The sequence below is a fragment of the Pleurodeles waltl genome, chromosome 3_1 (genome assembly GCF_031143425.1).
Source record: "Pleurodeles waltl isolate 20211129_DDA chromosome 3_1, aPleWal1.hap1.20221129, whole genome shotgun sequence".
Lineage (NCBI taxonomy): Eukaryota > Metazoa > Chordata > Amphibia > Caudata > Salamandridae > Pleurodeles > Pleurodeles waltl.
Window position 1 is genome coordinate 1,904,832,085 of NC_090440.1, and position 21,606 is coordinate 1,904,853,690.

Consider the following 21,606-nt stretch of genomic DNA (forward strand, 5'->3'; position numbering starts at 1 on the left):
GTTCCACTCCAGCATCCCCAGCCGCTGCGGCCCCTCCCACCTCCCCCCTCCACCTCACCATTCCGTTCCCTTTGTTTCCACTCCAGCTTCCCCAGCCGCTGCGGCCCCTCCCCCCCCAGCCTTCCCATTCGTCCAGCCCTCCCTCCTCCCAGCTGCCACTCCCTCCCTCCCCCCATTTATGGCAGCCGTGGCGCGGTAAAGAGGAGCAACCCTTGACCCTGCTTTAGCCTGCAGGTCGCTCCCAGCTCTGCCGCCCAGCGCCACCTTCTCACCGTTCCGTTCCCTTTGTTCCACTCCAGCTTACCCAGCCGATGTGTCCCCTGTGGCCCCTCCCGACCCCCCTCCACCTCACCGTTCCGTTCCCTTTGTTCCACTCCAGCTTCCCCAGCCCCTGCGTCCCCTGCGGCCCCTCCCGCCTCCCCGGTCCACCTCACCGTTCCGTTCCCTTTGTTTCCACTCCAGCTTCCCCAGCTGCTGCGTCCCCTGCGGCCCCTTCCCCCCAGCCTTTCCATTCGTCCAGCCCTCCCTCCTCCCAGCTGCCACTCCCTCTCTCCTCCCCATTTATGGCAGCCGTGGCGCGGTAACAAGGAGCAACCCTTGACCCTGCTTTAGCAGGCAGGTCGTTCCCCGCTCCATCGCCCAGCTCCACCTCCTCACTGTTCCGTTCCCTTTGTTCCACTCCAGCTTCCCCAGCCGCTGCGTCCCTGCAGCCCCTCCCACCTCCACCTCACCATTCCGTTCCCTTTGTTTCCACTCCAGCTTCCCCAGCCGCTGCATCCCCTGCGGCCCCTCCCCCCCCAGCCTTCCCATTCGTCCAGCCCCCACCTCCTCCCAGCTGCCACTCCCTCCCTCCCCCCCATTTATGGCAGCCGCGGCGCGGTAACGAGGAGCAACCCTTGACCCTGCTTTAGCCTGCAGGTCGCTCCCCACTCCGCCGCCCAGTGCCACCTCCTCACCGTTCCGTTCCCTTTGTTCCACTCCAGCTTCCCCAGCTGCCGCGTCCCCTGCGGCTCCTCCCGCCCCCCACCTCACCGTTCCGTTCCCTTTGTTCCACTCCAGCTTCCCCAGCTGCTGCGTCCCCTGTGGCCACTCCCCCCCAGCCTTCCCATTCGTCCAGCCCTCCCTCCTCCCAGCTGCCACTCCCTCCCCCCCCATTTATGGCAGGCGCGGCGTGGATGCGCCACTGGCGCACCTTCAAGCCCGTCTGCGCCCGTCCGTGCCAAGACCGCGCCCAGCACCAGTCTCCCTGGCCCTCGCAGACAAGACTACTCCCCCCTCATCCTCCACTCACTCAACCCAGGCCCTCGCCCCACCTGCACCCTTTCGAGCCCCACACACACTCTTGGCCCTTTTACTTGCCACACCTGTCATTTTTCCTGCTCCTCTTCCCCCCACCACACACCAACCACAGCGACCCCCCTGACAACTCACACAACACCCCCAATGCAACACACACCTGAACTGCCCCCACCAACCAGCCCCGCAGCACACCACCCCACAACCAGAACACACCCCGCACCAACACCCTCATGCACCACACCAACACCACCCACCACAACCGCCTCAACTGCTCCTCAACACCCGCTCCCTTCACAAACATGCCATAGAACTCTGGGACCTCATCACATCACAATCACCGACATCGCCTTCCTCACGGAAACCTGGACCAACCCCTCCTCAGAACCCGACATAGCCATCGCCACCCCCAAGGGATAAAAACTCCAACGCAAAGACCGCCTCAACAGGCCAGGGGGTAGCATTGCCATCCAACACAGGGACACCATCAAAGTCACCACCAGCTCCCAAGACACTATTGACAACACAGAACACATGCATTTCCTAATCCACATTAACAACAACGCCACCCTCAGAGGTACACTAATCTACAGACCACCAGGACCACGTCCCTTCTGCGACACCATCGCCAACACCATCAGCTCGCACGCCCTCATCTCCACAGACTACATCCTCCTCAGTGATTTCAACTTTCACTTGGAGAACCTACAAGACCACAACTCTACATCCCTCATAGACAACCTCACCAACCTCAGACTCAAACAACTGGCCAACGCACCCACCCACTCAGCAGGACACACGCTCAACACAATTTTCACCTCAAGCCAACACATAGCCTACACCCACACCACCGAACTCTTCTGGACTGACCACCACTGCGTCCACTTCTCCTTCGCCAAATCCCCCACACACCACCATCAACACACCACACCCTACCGCATGTGGGACAAGATCCCCACAGAATGCCTGAACACCCAACTGGCTCACAAACCCCCCCCTCACACCAACTACCCCAACACAGGAGCCCACAACCTCTCAAAATGGATCACCACCTGGCAGACACACTAGCCCCCCTCAGAAAGCACATCGCCACCCGCAACATCAAGAACGCCCCATGGTTCACCCCCGAACTCCAAGCGCAAATGCCGCCAAGCGGAGAAAATAAATGGCGACAAGAACCCTCTACAACCAACTTCTCCACCCTCAAAGCCACCATTCGCACCCATCACCAACTCATACGCACCACCAAAGGAGACCACTACAAGACACGCCTTGACAACAACTCTCAAAACAGCAAAGAACTCTTCACCATCATTAATGAACTAGCCAAACCCAAAGCCAGCAACATAGACCCTTCACACACACAGCCCTTATGTGACGCCCTCTCCAACCACTTCCACCACAAAATCCTGGACATCCACAACAGCTTCATACCACACACACCCACCACACACACCCCTCACTCACCCAACTCAACCCCCACTCATGATCCTCCCCACCACACTCACCACCTGAGCCCCCACCACACACGAAGAAACCGAAAAAACAATGAACTCCATCCGCTCCGGATCCCCCTCCGACCTCTGCCCACATCGCATCTACAACAAAGCCAGCCCAACCATCGCCCCCATACTCCACGACATAATCAACTTCTCCTTCGACTCCGCCACTTACCCAGACCCCTGGAAGCACGCGGAAATCACTGCTTTCCTAAAAAAAAACAAAGCCGACCCAGAGATCCTCTCCAACTATCACCCCATCTCCCTCCTCCCCTTCCCCGCCAAGGTCACCGAGAAACTTTTCAACACCTGCCTATCCCACTACCTCGAGGAAAACAACACTCTTGACCCCTCACAATCCGGGTTCAGCAAGAACCACAGCACAGAAACCGCCCTCATCGCATGCACTGACGACATTAGGACCAAAGTCGACAAAGGTGAGACCGTCGCACTCATCCTCCTAGACCTCTCCGCAGCCTTTGACATTGTCTGCCACCACACACTCCGCACATGCCTACACAACATAGGAATTTAACACAAAGCCTTGGACTGGCTCACCTCCTTCCTCACTGACCTGACCCAGAGAGTCCACCTCCCACCTTTCCACTCCACCACCACCAAGATCATCTGCGGAGTCCCCCAAGGGTCCTCTCTCAGCCCCACATCCTTACATGATCCCCCTAGCCAACATCCTCCGATCACACGGAATCACTATCCTCTCCTACGCAGATGACACCCAACTCATCCTCTCCCTCACCCGCAACCCCACCACCGCCAAAACCAACCTACACGCAGCTCTCCTCGACCCTGCCAACTGGATGACAACTAACCACCTCAAGCTTAACTCCAACAAAACCGAGATCATCATCTTCGGCCCCAACAAAACCATATGGGACGACTCCTGGTGGCCCACCGCCCTAGGACCCGCACCCACCCCCGCAAACCACACATGCAACCTCAGCATCATCCTGGACCCCTCCCTCTCCATGACACAGCAAATCAATGCTCTTACCTCCTCCTGCTTCCTCACACTCCGCCCTCTAAAACAATCCTTCAAATGGATTCCCCCAGAGACCAGGAAGACAGTCACCCATGCACTCATCAGCAGCAGACTAGACTACGGTAACGCCCTCTACGCCGGCACCACACTCAAACCCACACGCAAACTCCATAGAATCCAGAACACAGCCGCGCACCTCGTCCTTGGCCTCCCCCGCCACGAACGAATCTCACCACACCTCCAAACCCTTCACTAGCTCCCCATAAACAAGAGTATCACATTCAAGATCCTCATCCAGTGGCCCGACATACCTCAACGAATGAGTGAACTTTCACACTCCCACCCGCAACCTCCGATCAGCCAACCTCGCCCTAGCCACAGTCCCCCGCATCCAACGCACCACCACAGGAGGCAGGTCCTTCTCCTACCTCGCCCCCAAAACCTGGAACTCCCTCCCCACCAACCTCCGCAAAACCAAAGACCTCCTGCTCTTCAGAAAGAACCTCAAATCATGGTTGTTTGGACAGTGACCCTCCTGCCCCCCCACCCCAAGAGCCTTGAGACCCTCACGGGTGAGTAGCGCGCTTTATAAAAAAAAAATTATTTGATTTGATTTGACCTCTTGTTTTTTTCCGTCATAGCACCAGATCCTTTAGTACTGATCCTAGTTCCACTGGAAGCCAAACTCTGCCCTGGCTAAAATGTTCGAACCAACCGCACACTACAGCAGGCCACAGCTAGAAGATGGCCTTGGGTCACTGTTGGGTCATGGCAGCCCATTCTGCTTTAAATGCAGAGCCTTTGCCTATTGCCCACTGGGAAAATGCATAGTGGCAGAATTGCCAGTGCGACCCTGGTACTTTCGGTCTTTTCTAAACGTTGTGCTAATGCCTTTTTGTAAATGTGTTTCCCCTCTTCTGTTTGCTTTTGTAAAGTACTACCCATACCTTTGTAACCTGTGCGGACTGCAGCATACCTTTCTGAGACCCCTGGGTTCGGTCTGTGCTGTGTAAATAACTCTAAAAGGTAAGTTACCTACCTGCATCCGCAGCCGTCCCGTGCCTGTCTCTTAAATTTCGCAGCTTGTGCACCTCTGCTCTTGCCTTGGCAAAGTCATAGTTGTTGAGTATAAGGCAAACTCCACGTGGGCGACTGCTCATTTTGTAAACCAGGTCCACCTGCAACAGTGACCAAAGGAGAATGTGACACAAGAACAACGACACCAAGAGTACCAATGATTAAAGCACCTCAGACCCAAAGAAGGCTAGGTTAATGGTTTTCAATGGCGGCTCTTTAGAAATATTAAAACTGTCTACAGGCAGTGCTTTAAATGGGCCGGAACTCTCCGGTACTGAGTACCGGCACTTTTTTATTTTGAGAGGGAGAGTCCCGGCATATCTCAAGAAAAACGTAATACTTTTAATTGGAGAGTACCAGCACTTCTCAGAAACAAGCAGGTACTCTAGTAGAGAGTACCCGCACTTCTATTTTTCCATTTAAAGCACTGTCTACAGGTTGTCAGTGGATGAATGAAGAAACGGATCAGTTATCAAAAACATAAAATAGCACTGAATTTAGAAAGGGGAAAATCAAAATGTGACACAGAAGACAAACTGAATCTTGTCTGGTTTGGCATTAGAAATGAGGACATGAAGCAAGTTTGGGGGTGGTAAACAGCAGATAGCAAAACGGTTGCCTAGCTTGGGAGTTCCAGACACCCTCAATCAAGAAACCTACAGGAACATACCTTGTAATTCAGATTTGTGAAAGGTGTAGGGGTCTATCGGCATGTCAATATCTAGAGCAATGGTTCGCCCCCCTTCAACCATTGGCTCTCTTGCACTGGGAGTGATGGCATTTTGCAAGATCAAATGTTCAAATTCACCTAGAAAGTAGATCTTTACCGTGCTGGGACTGGTGGGGCAATACTTTACTTTGCATATGCTGTTTTCATTCTATTCCACTTCTTATTTTATTTTCAGTCATCCTTATTTTTTAAAATTATGTCCTCAGTTCTATTAATTCAAAACCAATAATACCTTTTCTTTGCACCAACAAGAATCATATTTTCCTCTGATGTGAATTAAAATGAAGAGTAGTTTCTATGCTTGTTCATTGTACTCCTGACAGCTAGGAGGCAGCAGCACTAGTTTATGAATAATTATACTATAGTTATTATATTTTTTAATTATTGCAAGCATATGGCCACTGCGTTTAGGCACTGCATGTTTCCTTTTTGTTTGTTTGTGTTGTCTGCTTTAGATGACAAAATAAAATTAACAATTGCATCTGCTTGCCAAGGCCAGACATACTGGCTTTGATAAATCTTCTTTTGCTCTTGTTGCACTTGTCATTGGTTATCTCGGACCTAGGTAGCTACAAAACCTTTTTCGATTCCTTTTTCGACCATAAAAGTACAGATACACATACATTCACAAATACATAATTATGGACATATACATAAATAATACAATGTTAAAATAGGCATTCTTTACACAGTATAAAAGCCTAGTTCAGAAATGTAAAATAAACTAATTATCATTGTAAGTAAGTAAAACACTGAATTCAGGATCATAGTACTATGTGATCTCACAGTGAAACAAAGGAAATAGTTAACACATTGACACGTCTCTTCGTCCGGGAGTTACTGGATATAAACAAAGCCCTGGTACAGTTCCTAAGATTCCAAGATATTAAAAAAGGTTCCAAATATCTTCTAGTAAAAAAATTCTAAAAATCACAAAAAACATAAAAAATGCAGCATTGATTGTTTAGAGCTACCATCACACGGACAAGCCCTATTTTCTAGGTGTTGTTGGAACCCCAGGGGAAAGCAGAACAAACACACGTGCCTGTCCTAAATCTAAATAGTAAGGAGAGTGTCCATTGGCCTTGAACGTCTCATAAATAGCTAGTCCAGGGATTTTCGGGACTAGATCCAAATAACCAGCAACAGATGATTTCCTGCATTCTAATTTTTCCCTTTCCTTTTGACCCTGGCTAATAATAAAGCCTGCACCAGCTTACTGTCCACCTAGGTACAAGATGCCCTGTCTGTATAGATACGAGTTGCTGCAAGGGACTTTTTAATGTACCTCGACCTCGGAATCAATGATTCCTTGTCACATACCAAACAATCCATTCTAATATTCCTAGTAAGAGATGCCTCCTCTTTTTTCCAAATGGAAAGCCACAGTGGTGGGGGTGGGGAGGTTAATGCAAATATATTCAGTTAAATAATTAACCTCCAACTTCTTATGGCAAACATAATGGGAACTTGAGGGTGGGGCAGCTAGTATTTTCCTCAAAAAGTGGTTTTCTTCACTTTGTAGTGTCTTATATTCCTTTATACCCCAAACCTCCGCCCCATATGTTGCTAAAGGGAACCATTGCGCAGTGTAAATATGCACCATCGGTGCAAGAGCCCTTCCCCCCGCTGGGCAAGGTAAACTAAGAAGGGAACCCACAGCTCTAGCCAATTTCGCTCTGCCTTTTGCAACTTGCGATGCTCATGATCCGCTTAGGCTAAAAGACACATCAGGAAAAGAAAAGCTGCCAATACTTGTCAGACAATGCTCGCCTACATAGATGGTTACCCGTTTGATGCTCTTTAGGCTGCAGGACATAGTGTGGGATTTGGCATAATTAGTCATCAAATCCAGACTAGCCATGTAGTGCACAAAAGAGTGCACTAACTTACATAGTGCTTTGGGAGTACGGACTATAAGTACAGCATCATCCACATATAACAAAGCCGGTAACTGGGTGTCATTAATTTTAGGGACATCTGGTGTAATCAAATTAAGTTCAGGGACGAGTTTATTAATGCATAATATAAATAGCAGTGGGGCAAGTATACACCCTTGATGGACTTCTCGATTGGTACTTATTTTATTCGAGACCTCACCATTCAACCCAAGCCGGACCCTAGCCTTTGTATTAGCATATAAGGCTATTAACAAATTCACTAAATTACAGTCTAGACCATGGATACTCACAAACATTTTCCCAGGGGCCAAAATCTTTGGTCTGCGATGTGAGCGAGGGCCGCATTAACACCAGCATTGAGGGGTTTGGGGGGCGGCGTGAGAGGAAGAGGGGGGTTGTCGGTAAGGAGGGTGTAGGGGAAGCAAAGCATAAACATTTAGTGGCTGAACTGCACAATGTGTAACAAGAAAACCTAGGATTAATCCCAGCTTCCCCACTTAACTAAATTGTGTGATTCTAGTCAATTGTTTTATATCTATAGCCCTCCTATTTCTTCATTTTCACATATAAGAGGGCCTTAAAATACACGACTTCAGGATGTACACCATACAAAACGTTGTCCTGTGTTTAGTTTAGTAAACTATAATTGTATTCATGTATAATAAGAACCCAGGCCACCCAAAGAGTGCACGTAACAACTGGCTTGTCCCTTAGTTCACTGGTCTCATTGTGGGGGGTGATTGCTCCTAAATCCATTTTTGAAACTATCACTTTAAAAAATAAATACTTCTGAATGCACATATATAATCCGATCTACTAAGGTGAAACGGTTCTGCTTGTAAATAACAGGACCCGTTTTAAAATTTTAAGTGATTTTAGCTTCAAGATGTCTTTAAAATGAAGGTGTTCCTTTCTTTTACTTCGTTAACCCTTAAATAAATGATTGCCTGTTTATGTGACATCTTTGTATGCTAGTGCTGAGTTGGGTAAATAGCAGCCCATTGCTGCTATTGACCAGGGGCCGCATGTAAAGGTCAGGAGGGCTGCATGCAGCCCCCGGGCCGTACTTTGAGTATCAGTGGTCTAGACCCATCTCAAAAACCAATTCCCACAACTTGGACCAATTGGTGCAATCAAACGCCATTGAGAGGTCCATGAAGGCTAATTAAAGAGAGGACTCTTTTGCTAGTGTGTACTTTCCAATAATAAAGTTCAATTTTTTTTTTTCCGACTGTACCAATACCAGCCCGAAATCCATACTGACATGCATTTAAAGCCCTGTTATCTTGCACACATTCCAATAGCCTGTTATAGATAACTCTACCTAGAATTTTGGCAGGTATATCTATTAATGAGATGGGATGATAACAGTGCGGCATTGAACGATTGCCCTTTTTAAAGACCGGAGCGATCACCAAACTCATCCATGAGGAAGAGATACTATTGCCACTTAACTTATTAAAAACATTTGCCAAAAGGGGCACCCATAAATACACCTTACATTTGATCAAATCAGTAGGCACACCATCAGGACCAGATGCCTTACTCTGTTCTATGGCAGCTGTTACCTCTTAAACCAAGGTCTCTATTAATAGAGGAGGAACTGGCATTTCTGGCATCCTACTTAATGCAATGGGGGCTTGGTAAATTTTTGAACAATAGGCCTCCCATGCTGCTCCACTTATATGACAGCTCATTGTCGTTGATGTCTGTTCTAAAGACCTAATTCTAGACACAGCTCTCTAAAAGGGTTTGCTGTCTTTTGAATAAGCCAGGCATGACAGTGTGTCCCAGTGACAGGAGATAATTTAGTTTCACCTCCTGGTCAACTCTACTTTATATTGTTTCCGCAAGGAAGCTATAATAGCCTGAACTTGCAGTTTAGTACTAAGTGCCTTACGTAGCAGACAATTTGTCAGCAAACATTCCCGGTCAAACCGATGCAGGACTTGCTTTGTCGGTCTGCATGATCTAAAAAGTGATTGACAAATACTAGAACAGAAAACGACAAAGCTTTAGACTATCTTCCTGCCATCATCTCCTACCTCTTGTAAACAGTCCATAACTTAATCAATATTCTCAGTAACTACCTTACCTAGATGAATCATAGGATTGGGCAGCTGCCAACAAAGTCTGAGATTATCATTAGAAATCGCTATGTTACTAAGGCCTGTGAGGATTTTCAAATTCTCCCTACACGGGAGGTCTCGGGACAATTCTATGGGATCATGATCCCCATAATCCATGCTAACAACATCCCAATTTACCAAATGGTTACTTAAATTACGAGACACAAATATATAGTCAATTACTGAAGTGCAGCCCCTCTCTCTATATGTAGGCTTCATCTCCTTACTGGGCTCTACCAGATCTAATGCATGATAGAGATCCTGTTTGACAAGAAAATCATCCAACTCTTTCCCTCTTGAGTCCACACCAATTCTCCTATCCACACCCTCCCCCATACAAGTGTTATAAATGTCAGCATTAAAGTCACCCGCAAGGCAAATATATATCTTTTGGCTTCTAAGGATCTTTCTCTTCACTATTTTTAAGATGCAGTCAGACAACTCCAGAATACAACAATGAGGCACATTAATAAAATAATTATTATAAAAATTGACCAAATGCAAGGGAAAAGACCCCTAAAGAAGGACCACCTGACAGTCACTACCGGAGGTTCTTTCCTCCACTGCCAGCCCACCAAGAAATAGAGTAATCCAGATTGATAGTCCTCCAGATGCTTCACCTGAGCGAGATGAAATGGCTGGAACATTAACACACTGATAACTTTCGTACACTAAGGGACTAATTTCCCAGGTCTCATGTAAAAACAATATATCATAAGATTTCATTGCTTGCCAATCCGGAAGTGCCATCTTTGCCTGAATGCCTGCAACACTCCAGCTCAGTATTCGAAGGGGGCCTCTTTCCACGACAGTGGAACCAGTTTTTGTAGTTATCTTCTGCCGGCCGGGTGGTTGCTGCAATTGGCCCAATACCTTTCCCCCCCCAGTTAGTAAGTCCCCCTGAGTAGCATCCTGTAGGGGGACACTAGAAATGACACTTTTGCCCCAAAACAATTCAGGTGGGAGGATCTCGTAAGGAGCTGGACTTTCCGAGTCAGTCAATATCATTACAGTATGCCAACACTGCATTGATATTTTTACAAGGTATGCCTAGACACAGTTGGGGTAGTTGAGGGTGTGAATGATGTGGCAAAATCAGGTATTGCACCCTTCTGGGAGTCTTGTAAAAATAACCCAACGGCAAAGCAACTATATCAGAACCTTTTTCCCTCATGCTACAATCAGTGTCCAACAATTTCTCCACTAAACTGCGGAGTTTAAAGTTCACAACTAGACAATCTCCCTCATGTCTTGCTTCAAAGGACCAGCCCAACTGACTTGATGGATCATAAAAAAATCATTTGCTTTCACCATGTTGAAATTCTTATACCTACACAACCAATGTAGCACCTTGTTATGGGCCTGGCTCCACAACTCATTTTGAGCTCCCTTCAGGGGAGGCACCCCTTCTAACACCAAGACATAAGGACATGCATTTGGAGGGAGTTGAAGCACCATGGAGTTTGGGACAACGCTGGGCTGTGTTACTGGGGCCCCATTCGTTTGGCTTGCAGTCCTTAAAATACGTCTGCTAGAGGTTCGCCCACTATCTGGGATTCCCGAATTTTGTCATTTTATTCTGGCGTCAGTGATTTCAACATTGGGTGTTAGACTATTCCCAGCCTCTGTAGGTTTTAAATTATGGACTGCTGATTGCTCCCCCCAGATTGATCTGAGCTGTACAGTCCTGGCCCGGAATGGATACAGATTCGGCTAAGGCCGCAATATTCTCCACGGGCCTATCCAAGGTAGTATTAAGAGCAGCCAAAGATGAAAGATGATTTTCTATAATATGTAAACGATCCATTATTGGTCGTATGTGTCTTTCCATAATAGTTACAAATGTTGCTAAAATATCCTCCATAGTAAAGTTACCTATGTGTTTGAAGACTATGCTCTTCCCTCCCACAGACAGTTTTGATTTAGTACCTGTTGAATGTACTTGGCTATTTGGCTTCTTCCATTTTGCAGTCGGTTCCATAGTACAGTTATCGCTGCTGCTAACCCCTGAGGTTGAGAGACTACCAACATTATTATTTGCAGACGTGTCTACAGCAAGAGCATAGGCGGCCACAGAAACGTCTTGAGATACATTCTTTGGTGCTGACCCAACCGGGCCCGTCCATTGGGCATTCTTTGGAGAGACACCCACATCGGACCCCTGACTGCCTCTCCCAGCGTCACTGTTGCACTTTAAGGATAGCCTGCATTGCACCATCGCAATTTCCATGTTCACAACCCCTATTGCTCTTTCCAGCTTAACATCAATACTAGTTGCCTTGAGAGGGGACAAGGTATTGCCAGGGGGTTTGCACTTGCCCATGTTGCTCACTCAGCTGCTCAACTCTAAGCCAACAACACATAAATAGATGGCTTACCTAATGACTCTCAAATTGAAGTGGACTTGTAGTTAGCAAACATGCCTGCTTTTGGCCCAGTCTTTGCTTGGGCACACCCTTCGCAGAGGGAACCAGAACACCTTTTGGAAGCACCTCCAGACACAAAGATGACGTGGTGGGCCTTCCGTGGTGACACTGGGGATTGAAGTCTGGCCCCCAGCCAAACAAACTGAGCGTCCCGCGCAGCGGGAACCAGTGAACCCCTTTTGAAGGGCCCCCAGGCGCGAAGATGATGTTGCAGGCCTGTCGCAGTGACACTGGGGATTGAAATCCGGCCCCCAGTCAAACAAACTGGGCGGACCTAGGTAACTGAATGCCAGTTTTGATAGGGAACTCCAAGGACACACAACATTCCTTCCTAAAGAAGGCACATTGTGCACATAGATTGTAATTCTGTTGCAATCTAAGGCGCGGTGATGGACGCGAAATTCAGGGTTTCTGTGAGTATCCACAGCAAGAAATACAACATTTATAGGGTTCCGTTAAAATAGGGTAAAACGAGGGCAAAAACTAATTGAAGCTGACCAATGGGTTTGCCCGGTGGCAAATGACATTCACTCGTTGAAGACATGATTGCAAGTCACTGTACTGTTTAGAAAGAATGAACTTGATGGACTCAAGGAGACATCCGGCAAGCAAACCACGCAGATATGTGTGAAGAAGTTTCTGGTGATCCTCATTTTCCTCACATTGCATTGTCGGAAGAGAACACAGTTCTCTGGTTCCCATGGTTACTTCAATGCTTATTGGCGTGCATAACTGTCCAAAAACCACTTACATTCTTAAATTCTGGGGCCAGGACACTGTTCTTCGAATGGCTTTGGAAAAATAAAGCACTACAATATATGGTCCAGATTTCATCAATGAAAGACAATAGAAAGGAATCTGTTCGTGCAAAGAAGCTGGTGAGAGAAATAGGCTTTACCTATGGCATCATGATTCCAGCAGTGGTCGCCCCTGAGTTTATCGCCACCGAAAAGATGATGTGCTGGTTTGAAGTTGGCAGAATGTCTTATTCTGCCAAAATATTGGTTCCTACACCTCATTTAGGATCAAGGGAACTGCTGGGTGTCTAATGATGGAGCTCCAGTCGACTTTGCATTTGGAAACAATTACCACCAGCCAATCCACCCCATGTCACTGGCCCGTGAACTTCAGAAGGCCCAACTTTATTAGGATGGGTCTTCAAATGCTGAGTTTTTATGTCATCACCAACAATGGCAGGCATGGCAGCAGTTAACAAGAGAAAAATGTAAAAATGTCCCTAACGAGTTGTTAGAGACATTTGTTTTTTGAATCAGCAGTATGGCTAGCAGCCTTTAAATGCCAGAGGAGACCCGCAAAGATGATCAGCAGAATTTATTCCCCTACCTTCATCACTGTTCTAAATATTACACAATGGCTGCTATTAATGTTGCGCCCCTTCTGCAGCATTTACTGGCAAGATTAACATTAAGGCCTCGTTCAGTACATGTACACAAAAAACACAAGCAAATGTTATCAAGCCATTGTCCTAATAGTGCAAAATCAAACCTTTAAAGCTGAGAAGTGTTGGGCACATTAGGCATTCACTAACAAAATTACCAAATTTAGGTGATCACACTCATTTAGATATCTATTAGATACACACTTGAGAATTCACAAAATTCCCCAGGTTTCACTTGGATGTTCTATGTTTTCTTAGGTTTAAAATATTAATGTAATTTAGCCTAAGCAGGAGATGTTGGGTGAGGTGTATGATGTTCAAAAACAGATCCAAACGTGGTGCCTTGAATGCCACTGTATCTAAGAAAGAATGCCCTTCTGCCTCGGGCTGCACCAGTTGACAAAGGCCATCTTCTTAGTTATAAGCCGACACTGCACTCAGGTTCAGGGACTTTAATAACCAGTATAGCCCTCAACAGCGGGTGATATATGATATGTCCCCAGGGTCGTAAGAAGCCTTTTGCTGCAATCAATAGCAAAGCTGACCTTGTATAGTTATAAGTACACTGACAGGTTCTGCTAGCGCCTTCTTACCTGAAGCGGCTCTGCCGTAAGTCCCGGAACATCGCTGGTGCACAGAGGCATCGTCCCACCATTACCGCCATTCTCTTTCACTGAAAAAAATCACAAACAAGAGAACACTTATGGGAGGAATCCAGCAATGTGCTGTGTTTCCCTTTGTGAAATGCACGATGGAGGGAAGACTCTGTCTTTCACATTCTCATGGGGTTTCTTCGAAGGATTACTAGTTGTAATTGGGGTTGTATTTGTCTTCTTAAATGAGCTTTATTGGTTTTGCAAATAAATTCACAATAAGATATAGGCCTGTATTTATACTTTTTTTGCGCCGCATTTGCGTCGTTTTTTTACGCAAAAACGGCGCAAACTTGCAAAATGCCATTGTATTGTATTGTAAAAAAGTATAAATACGGGCCATAGTATCTATGTTTGAGCTATATGAATTACATAGTGTACCTTCAAGATCATTCCAATAACTTGAACATCCCCCCTCCCCTTTCTGCCCTTGTGTAAGCTGTCCGCGTGTTAGGTATCAGATATACATTGGAATAATACATAGTTATTCAACATCTGGGGCATGGATAGTACCAGTTGACTGCTCCACAGCAGCCCTTTTATGAAGTTTCTCTGAGTCTGTTAGCATAGCCACCCATGCTCAAAGATCCTCCTCTAGTTTATCATCGTGTAATGGGGTTATCTAAATTCTTGCTATCTTCTGGGGTGAGACTGGGAAGTGGAGTGTTCAGGAGAAATTCTGTTATGTTCCCTATTGGTATCTGACCTTGGCTGGCATATACATTACTTAAGTGAGAGTGGAAGACCTCATTAATACCTTGTTGCGTACAGACAGGAAGTTCAGTTTGAGTGTGTAGAGTCAGGATTGTGATTCTATAATTTTCCTGTCTGACCAAGCGGGCCAGCATTGAATCTGTCTTATCCCCCTCAGCATGGAGTCACTGGCGATATGCTGTGTAGGTGTATTTTTCTACTCTATGCAAGTCATCTAATATGGCCCTGCGTGTGTCTCGCCAATCCTGTAGACACTCTGGTTGGTTGGTCGCTGAGGTCTTTTTCTTGCTTTTTAATGTCCCTTTTAAGGTGTTTTTTAACTAGATACGTTTTAAGGCAGGTACTGCATACTACAGATTTACTCACTTCCCAGTCAGTAGCCCTACTGTTTAAAGTGCCCCAATTCTCTTGACAGTAGTGTGTTAATGTATCCATGACTGTGGTTGCGAAGGCAGGGTCCATGAGTGCTACAGGGCGGAGTCACCAGAGCGGTATCTTTGGTCTACTAGTTACATGTCTCAACACCAATAAGACGAGGAATGGTCTGATAAATATCTGGGCAAGTAAGAAATGCCTTGGAGTAAAGGTGTCAGGGAGTCTGAAATTAGGGCGTAGTCTAGTCTGCTGTGTGTGCCCATGGCAGGGTGTAACAGAATAATTGTTGAGTGTCCGGGTGTCTGACTCGTCAGAGGTCACTCGAGCGTAGTTCTCTCATAAGATCCTGTAGTGTTTCCGTCATGTGGGGTTTAGTGTGACGCAGGGGTGCAGTACGGTCTTTGTCCCCATCTAAGACACAGTTGAAATCTCCTGCCATGATTACGTCAGCTGCTTGGTATGGGGAAGCACTTGGGTTACAGTAGTATAGAAGTTTGGGTAATCATTGTTAGGGGCATAAATATTTATCAAACAGATCTCTCTGCCATCTAAAGTAACATATAAGATTACATATTGGCCCTCGGGTCTAGGATATGATGTTTATGCAGAAAGGGTATACTTGGGACCACCCAGATTAAAACCCCTTGGGCATAGCCGGAAAAGGACATGGTGTAAAGTTATCCCCTCCAGCCTTTTTGGAGGGATGGTACACAATTACCTCAGAGATGCGTTTCTTGGAGAAATGCAATGGGTACCTTATAGCGTTTTAAGTAGGCAAACACCCTTCTCCGCTTCTCCAACTGGGCAGTACTCTGGACATTCCATGTCATCAATTTAGCAATGTAGTCTGTCATTTATGGCTTGTATTGACCTCTATAATCCCCTTTCGATAGAGGCTGCTACCTTTCCACCTTTCGGCAATGGTTACATCCATAATACACAAAAGCGAAATATAATATCCCAAAGCAACAAACTATATTAAACCCACGTATCCTCCCAACTCCTCCCTCCCCCTGGGCAGTCATGCATTGTCCTCCCACCCAGTGTGTCTGCTGCTGGGGATGACAACAGCAGCCCCATTTACCTAATTCGTAATACACAACAAGTTTAAATCATAAAGAACACAATGTGAAATTATCAATGCTGTGCCAGAGTCGTGGGCAAGAGAAAGAGATACGAGGTTAGATTCACTCAAGCTCCCTATCCCTCTCTCACCACTCTTTCCTAAATCTTCCCATTGATATGATTGAGAAAACAGGATCAACATATTGCTGACACATATATGTGCCATCCTGGCAATGTTCGTAGATGCATATTGTCTCTCTATTTATCATCAGTAGTATATATTCCATAGGGGAATTTAGTATTAGTCGATTCACGCATAGGAAATGTGCGTCGTGTTTTGAGGGAGGCCCAGTTTTAAAGTGGCCCTCAACTAGGCCCTCAATATTACTCCATATCAGAGCCCTCAGGGGCCATTTCGGAGACACTGCAATGGTTCTGGGGTAATTCTCTTGAGTCTGGGATTACATCAGCTGTTTGAAGGGTTCCATCTGGGCATATTATGATCTTCCTGGATTGGGAAGTGCTGGTTGCCCGACCTTTCTCTCCTTTTCCCCGTCTGCCAGGGTGGCCGGAGTGTTTCCGTTGCTAAGAGGATTGTTGAGCAGAGGTCCTATTGGAATTCTGAGGGAGAGTGTCCAACCTGTCATTCACTTCTGTTGGATTAAAAAAGAACAGAGCAGATCCTCCATATTGCACCAGTAGTTTTGCTGGAAACAGGAGGCTAGATTTCAAGTTAAACATTTTAAGTCTCTTTTTGAAAGCCATAAAGGTTTCCCGTCGCTCCTGCACTCGCTGGGTGTAGTCAGGGAATATGGCGATAGCTCTGCCCTGATATGACGGAGGTTCTCGGGTCCGAGTACACTGCAGGATAGCATCTTGATCACGAAAGTTGGATAATCAGGAGATAATAACACTTGGTGGCGCCCCTGGTTTTGGCAGTTGTGCCAATGCCCTATGGGCCCTTTCAGCACTGAAGTAATTTGAGAGTCTTTTTGGCTTGAGGATTGTCATGATCCATTCTTCCAGAAATTGCTCAGCAGAGGACACTTCCGTCTTCTCTGGGAACCCTACGAAACAAAGGTTGTTCCTCCTGGACCGTCCCTCAGAGTCTTCAACACGTTCGTGTACACGCACTGTTAGTTTTTGCGATTCCGAGACGGTGGCTCGTAGGTTACGAACCTCTTGTTAGAGCACCTACACATTTTGTTCTGTATCAGTCACCCTGTCCGATACCTTACGAAAGTTGGTGCGAAGCAAAGTGACATCCACTGCCACCGCATTGATCTTGTTGACCACTTCAAGTTTGGAGCCCTGAATTGCTGCCATTTAGTCCACCAATGAGGGAGCAGTGGTCTGTGTGTCAGCTGTTCGAACATCGTAAACTCCTTTCTCCTCTGTCCGGTCAGAGGGTGGCAATAAGTGAGTATGTTTACTTATTTTGTTAGCTTGCACTGACTTTAAGTTCTTATCCTTCACCATGGGGGTCAGAGTGGTAAGATACCTTCTGTGTCACTGAGAATAAGCTGATGCCTATTTGCGATGGTCCAGTTTCTCAGGCCACTGTTCCAGCTTTCTGCAGCATGGGCTTCCGATTCAGGATTACCAGGATCACAGGCCAGTTGGAGATGCACGGAATGGGGAGCGCAGTGCTGTCAGATCAGCAATGCTGAGAACGTTAAGTTTGTGGTTACGGATTAGGCACCCTGCTTCCACTCAGGCCATCCCTCTCACCATTCTCAGTGTCAAGGCACAGTAAATGACATTCCCCATCATCCTAGGATTGTGGACAGGGACACCAGACATCGGCGCCCCATCCTGTGATCACTCAGGGATCCCACTCAAGAACGGTCCTCAAAGAGGAAGAAAAGGATGAAAGGTATCTTTTTTGGGTCTTCAGAGGAGGTTATAGTGGGTCAAAATCAGCCGGGGGTCCCCAGCACTTTCAAATGGATTCCTTGGGGTACCAGGATACATTCACACCTGTGACCGCTATTTAGTTACTTTTAGTTCACAGAGTGTGCAGTAAGAATGATACCCAAGACAGCATTAGTAAGATAGCCTGGGTCCCTGGCAGGGCCTCACTGCACCTCCCCTGCAGGCACAGCGATTCAAGGGCACTCACCTCCACACGTCGCATGCAAGCCAGCGGTCCTTTCTTCCTAAATGATTACTTCTGGAGTGCAGGGGTGTCCCCCATGGGCTCATGACTGGTTGTCCCAAAGCACAGTGCACGGGCAGGGCCACCCAGCAAATCCACATCACATCCAGCCGCTGCCTGCACAGTACACGTCTTCTCCAAAGTGCAGGGGCACCTGCAGCCAAATCAGCCGCTCCCAGTGTTCTGAAGGCCCTCCTGGAATCCAAGGTAGGTCAGTCGCGGTGGCTCGCCCTGCCCCCTTCGCTGCCCTGGCCCCCTTGTCCCAGATATCAGGTGGAGGACCCGGGGCCCGAGGCACACAGGCCACAGTCTCTGCCACCACAGTCATATGCCATCATCATGGATCGCCTCTTAGGCTTTCTGCTCCGCCCAACCTCCGAGCCCGCTGAGAGGCAAAAAGCGGCAGTATGGCTCAGCGCATCAGGGCTCCACACCACTCTCCTCACTGGTGTGTGGGCCAAAGAGATTGTTGCGCTTTGTCCCGAATGGCTTCAAGCCCGAGCTGTATAGGCCCTGGGGTTACCCAATATGGTTTGCGGGCTTCGTTGGTTATTCTTTTAGACAATTAGGATCCCTTCCCCTTGTTGGTATGTACGGAGTACTAAAGGGTGTCGGATGACTGGAAATCTGTAAGGATTTTGGCAGGACTTGCTGATTTTGTATGGGAGCTTACAGGGGAACGTCTACTCGGCCATCTTGCCTGGCCCCACCCCCTCTCCCAACCGTAATCGGGGTTGTATAACTGTCATTGTTGATCATGGTATTGTTAGTTACACTATGACAACTTTTGTGATATTGGCCTTGTTATTGGCATTATTATTAGTAATGCCACTATGAATAATAATGTGTGTATTATTTTTATGATGATACTAATAAAAAATAAAATAATAATAATATTGTTATGAGTAATAGTATTAGTAGAAGACATATTAAGAACAATAATACAAACACAATTAATAATATTAATCATAATAATAACAGAAATAATAAAAATAAAACAAACTGCACTATGATAATAATAATAACAACAACAAGTTACTGCTGTACACATAGAGCATTGGATCACAGACTTGGGTTCTAAGAGCTAACCCTTGGCATGTGCTCCCTGAAGAAGCTCTGTAAATGGTGAAACAACTGCAGCAACCTATCTGCTGTATATTGTATTAGTATTTATTTATCATGCTGCTGTCGCTTGTGTGGCCCGAATTGCTGCCAGGTGGCATGCAGTGTTTTTGCTGACTGCCACATGGAAGACGTTTGATCTTGTTATCCAGATAAGTGACGTTGTAAAAGTGTAATTAATAAAGTTTACTTTACTAGTGCCTACTCCTGTGAATGACCCTACTGTGCTTATTAATATCAAGAACTTTGTCTGAGAACTCCATGTGGCTATTCGGCCAGCATACTCTACCTCTAAGCCTCAGAGAGGTAGTGTAAAGGGACCTGCATAAGATCAGACAGAGATCAGGAGTAGTGCCCCACTCCTAAACAAGCAACCACCCGCCTCCAAAAACTTATGTTGATGAAGTGAAATATTGAGGGGGGCAATCCCTGGGAAAACAGTACTGGGAAATAATTCACAAGTCAGTCATATAATTTTTTTTTATAATACATGGGATTCTGCAATCCATGTATTGAAAACCTGTCTCTAATTTCTTTATAAAAAGCAACTTGTGACCCCCACCCCTTCACATATTAAAAAGAATTGATGTCAGAACTCAACTGTAAACATTGTTTTACATTTTTTGCTTGAGTGGCAAATGTTGCTGAGACCTTTAACGTGTTGTCCACTTCCACACTTTCTCATCGAGGGGGGACCCCCCGTCTTTACATTTCCCCCAGAGCTCTCAACTGGGGTCACCCCCGCTCATATCAGAGGACTGATGCGACTCTCCCTGGTACTGGACTGCCATGGGGCTTTATCTTCTGGGGGTCTTTCTACCTCTCCTCTGTTGTTTCCATTAATCCGCCAAAGTGGGGGGGGCATCTCCTGCTTGCCCCTCTCCCGCCACGGCATCTGTATCACCCCTCTCTCCTCTAGACTCTAGTCCCAATGCGGCAGCTGCCGCGTCCACCGTTGAGAAATGGCACGCTTTATTGTGGAGTTCGAACACCACGCCAAAGGGGAAGGTCCATCGATATCTTATATTCTTCTCTCTCAGTGCCTCCGTCACTGGACAGAACTGTTGAGGTCGAGCTAGGGTTGCTGGAGCTATATCCGGGAAGAGAGAGCATCTTGCACCCTGGAAGGAGACAGGATCCTGTTTCTCGCCTTTAAAAGGATTCGTTCCTTCACCTTGAATGAGCTTAACTTAGCTAGAACAACTCTGTTGCCCACACGATGCACTCGTTCCACTTGTACCTCCATTTGATCCTCTCCCAGAATGGTGGAAAACAGCCCTACCACAAAGGCCTCCAAGTCAGACCCCTATGCTCCCCCTCCAGACCTCTCACCCGTATGTTGTCTCGGCGTGCTCGATTTTCCAAATCTTCATATTTCAGTGTGGCGATATGTAATTGCACTTTAATATTTGTAATCTCAGTCTTCATCGGAGCTACTTTCTGTTGTAAGTTCTGTATTTGCGTTTCCAAGTCTAAAGTACGGGCCCCTACGGAGTCTACATCTGTTTGGAGTGCGGATAGCTTCCCATTGACGTCTGCTTGGAAGGCCTCCAGTGTCGCTCTGATATCTGTTGTGAGCTCTTCACGCAGTTCGGTTTTAAAGGCGCGAAGAGAGGACAGGAGGTCCTCCTTTGTAAGCGCCATCTCTTCTCCCTGTATCTGGTTAGCACTCTCCACTCTGGCCAGTGAGAAATAGCTGGAGACCCTGTTGGCCTGCATTTTGCGTCGTGGCATATGAAACTGTCAGGGACCAAGCCCCAGTGCTTATTTGGGGGCTCACACTCTTCCCAGAGTTGCTCTCATTCACATCAGGGGCTACCTCTGGGGCCTCGCTCTTCTTCCGCCACGCATTTCTCAAGGGGGGGTAGTGGGTTTCTCCTTCTCCTCTGCCTTCCCCTTTCCCTTTTATCTTTTGGCCAACTTTAGTTAGTAATCTGTTACCATAGATATCCTGTCCAAAGTCTATTTGTCCTTTTGTGCTTTTTGCCTTTTTTGTCCACATGTGTTTAGCCCAGCACGTTACACGGATTTGCTAATTCGTAGGGTTACCCCTTGCTAAATT

At 46.9% G+C, this 21,606-nt stretch overlaps 2 protein-coding genes across 3 annotated transcripts in view; one reads left to right on the forward strand and one right to left on the reverse strand.

Annotated features, from left to right (window-relative positions):
- Positions 1 to 21,606, forward strand: part of FLACC1 (flagellum associated containing coiled-coil domains 1) — a 245,081-nt gene that overhangs the window by 212,287 nt on the left and 11,188 nt on the right. The gene's annotated exons all lie outside the window — the stretch shown is intronic.
- Positions 1 to 21,606, reverse strand: part of CASP8 (caspase 8) — a 127,863-nt gene that overhangs the window by 17,674 nt on the left and 88,583 nt on the right. For both annotated transcript variants that reach the window (XM_069226069.1, XM_069226070.1), the window contains 2 exons: positions 14,051 to 14,130; positions 4,835 to 4,973 (listed from right to left, as the gene is read on the reverse strand). In XM_069226069.1, coding sequence (XP_069082170.1) covers positions 4,835 to 4,973; positions 14,051 to 14,130 — 219 coding nt within the window. The remainder of the gene's footprint in view (positions 1 to 4,834; positions 4,974 to 14,050; positions 14,131 to 21,606) is intronic.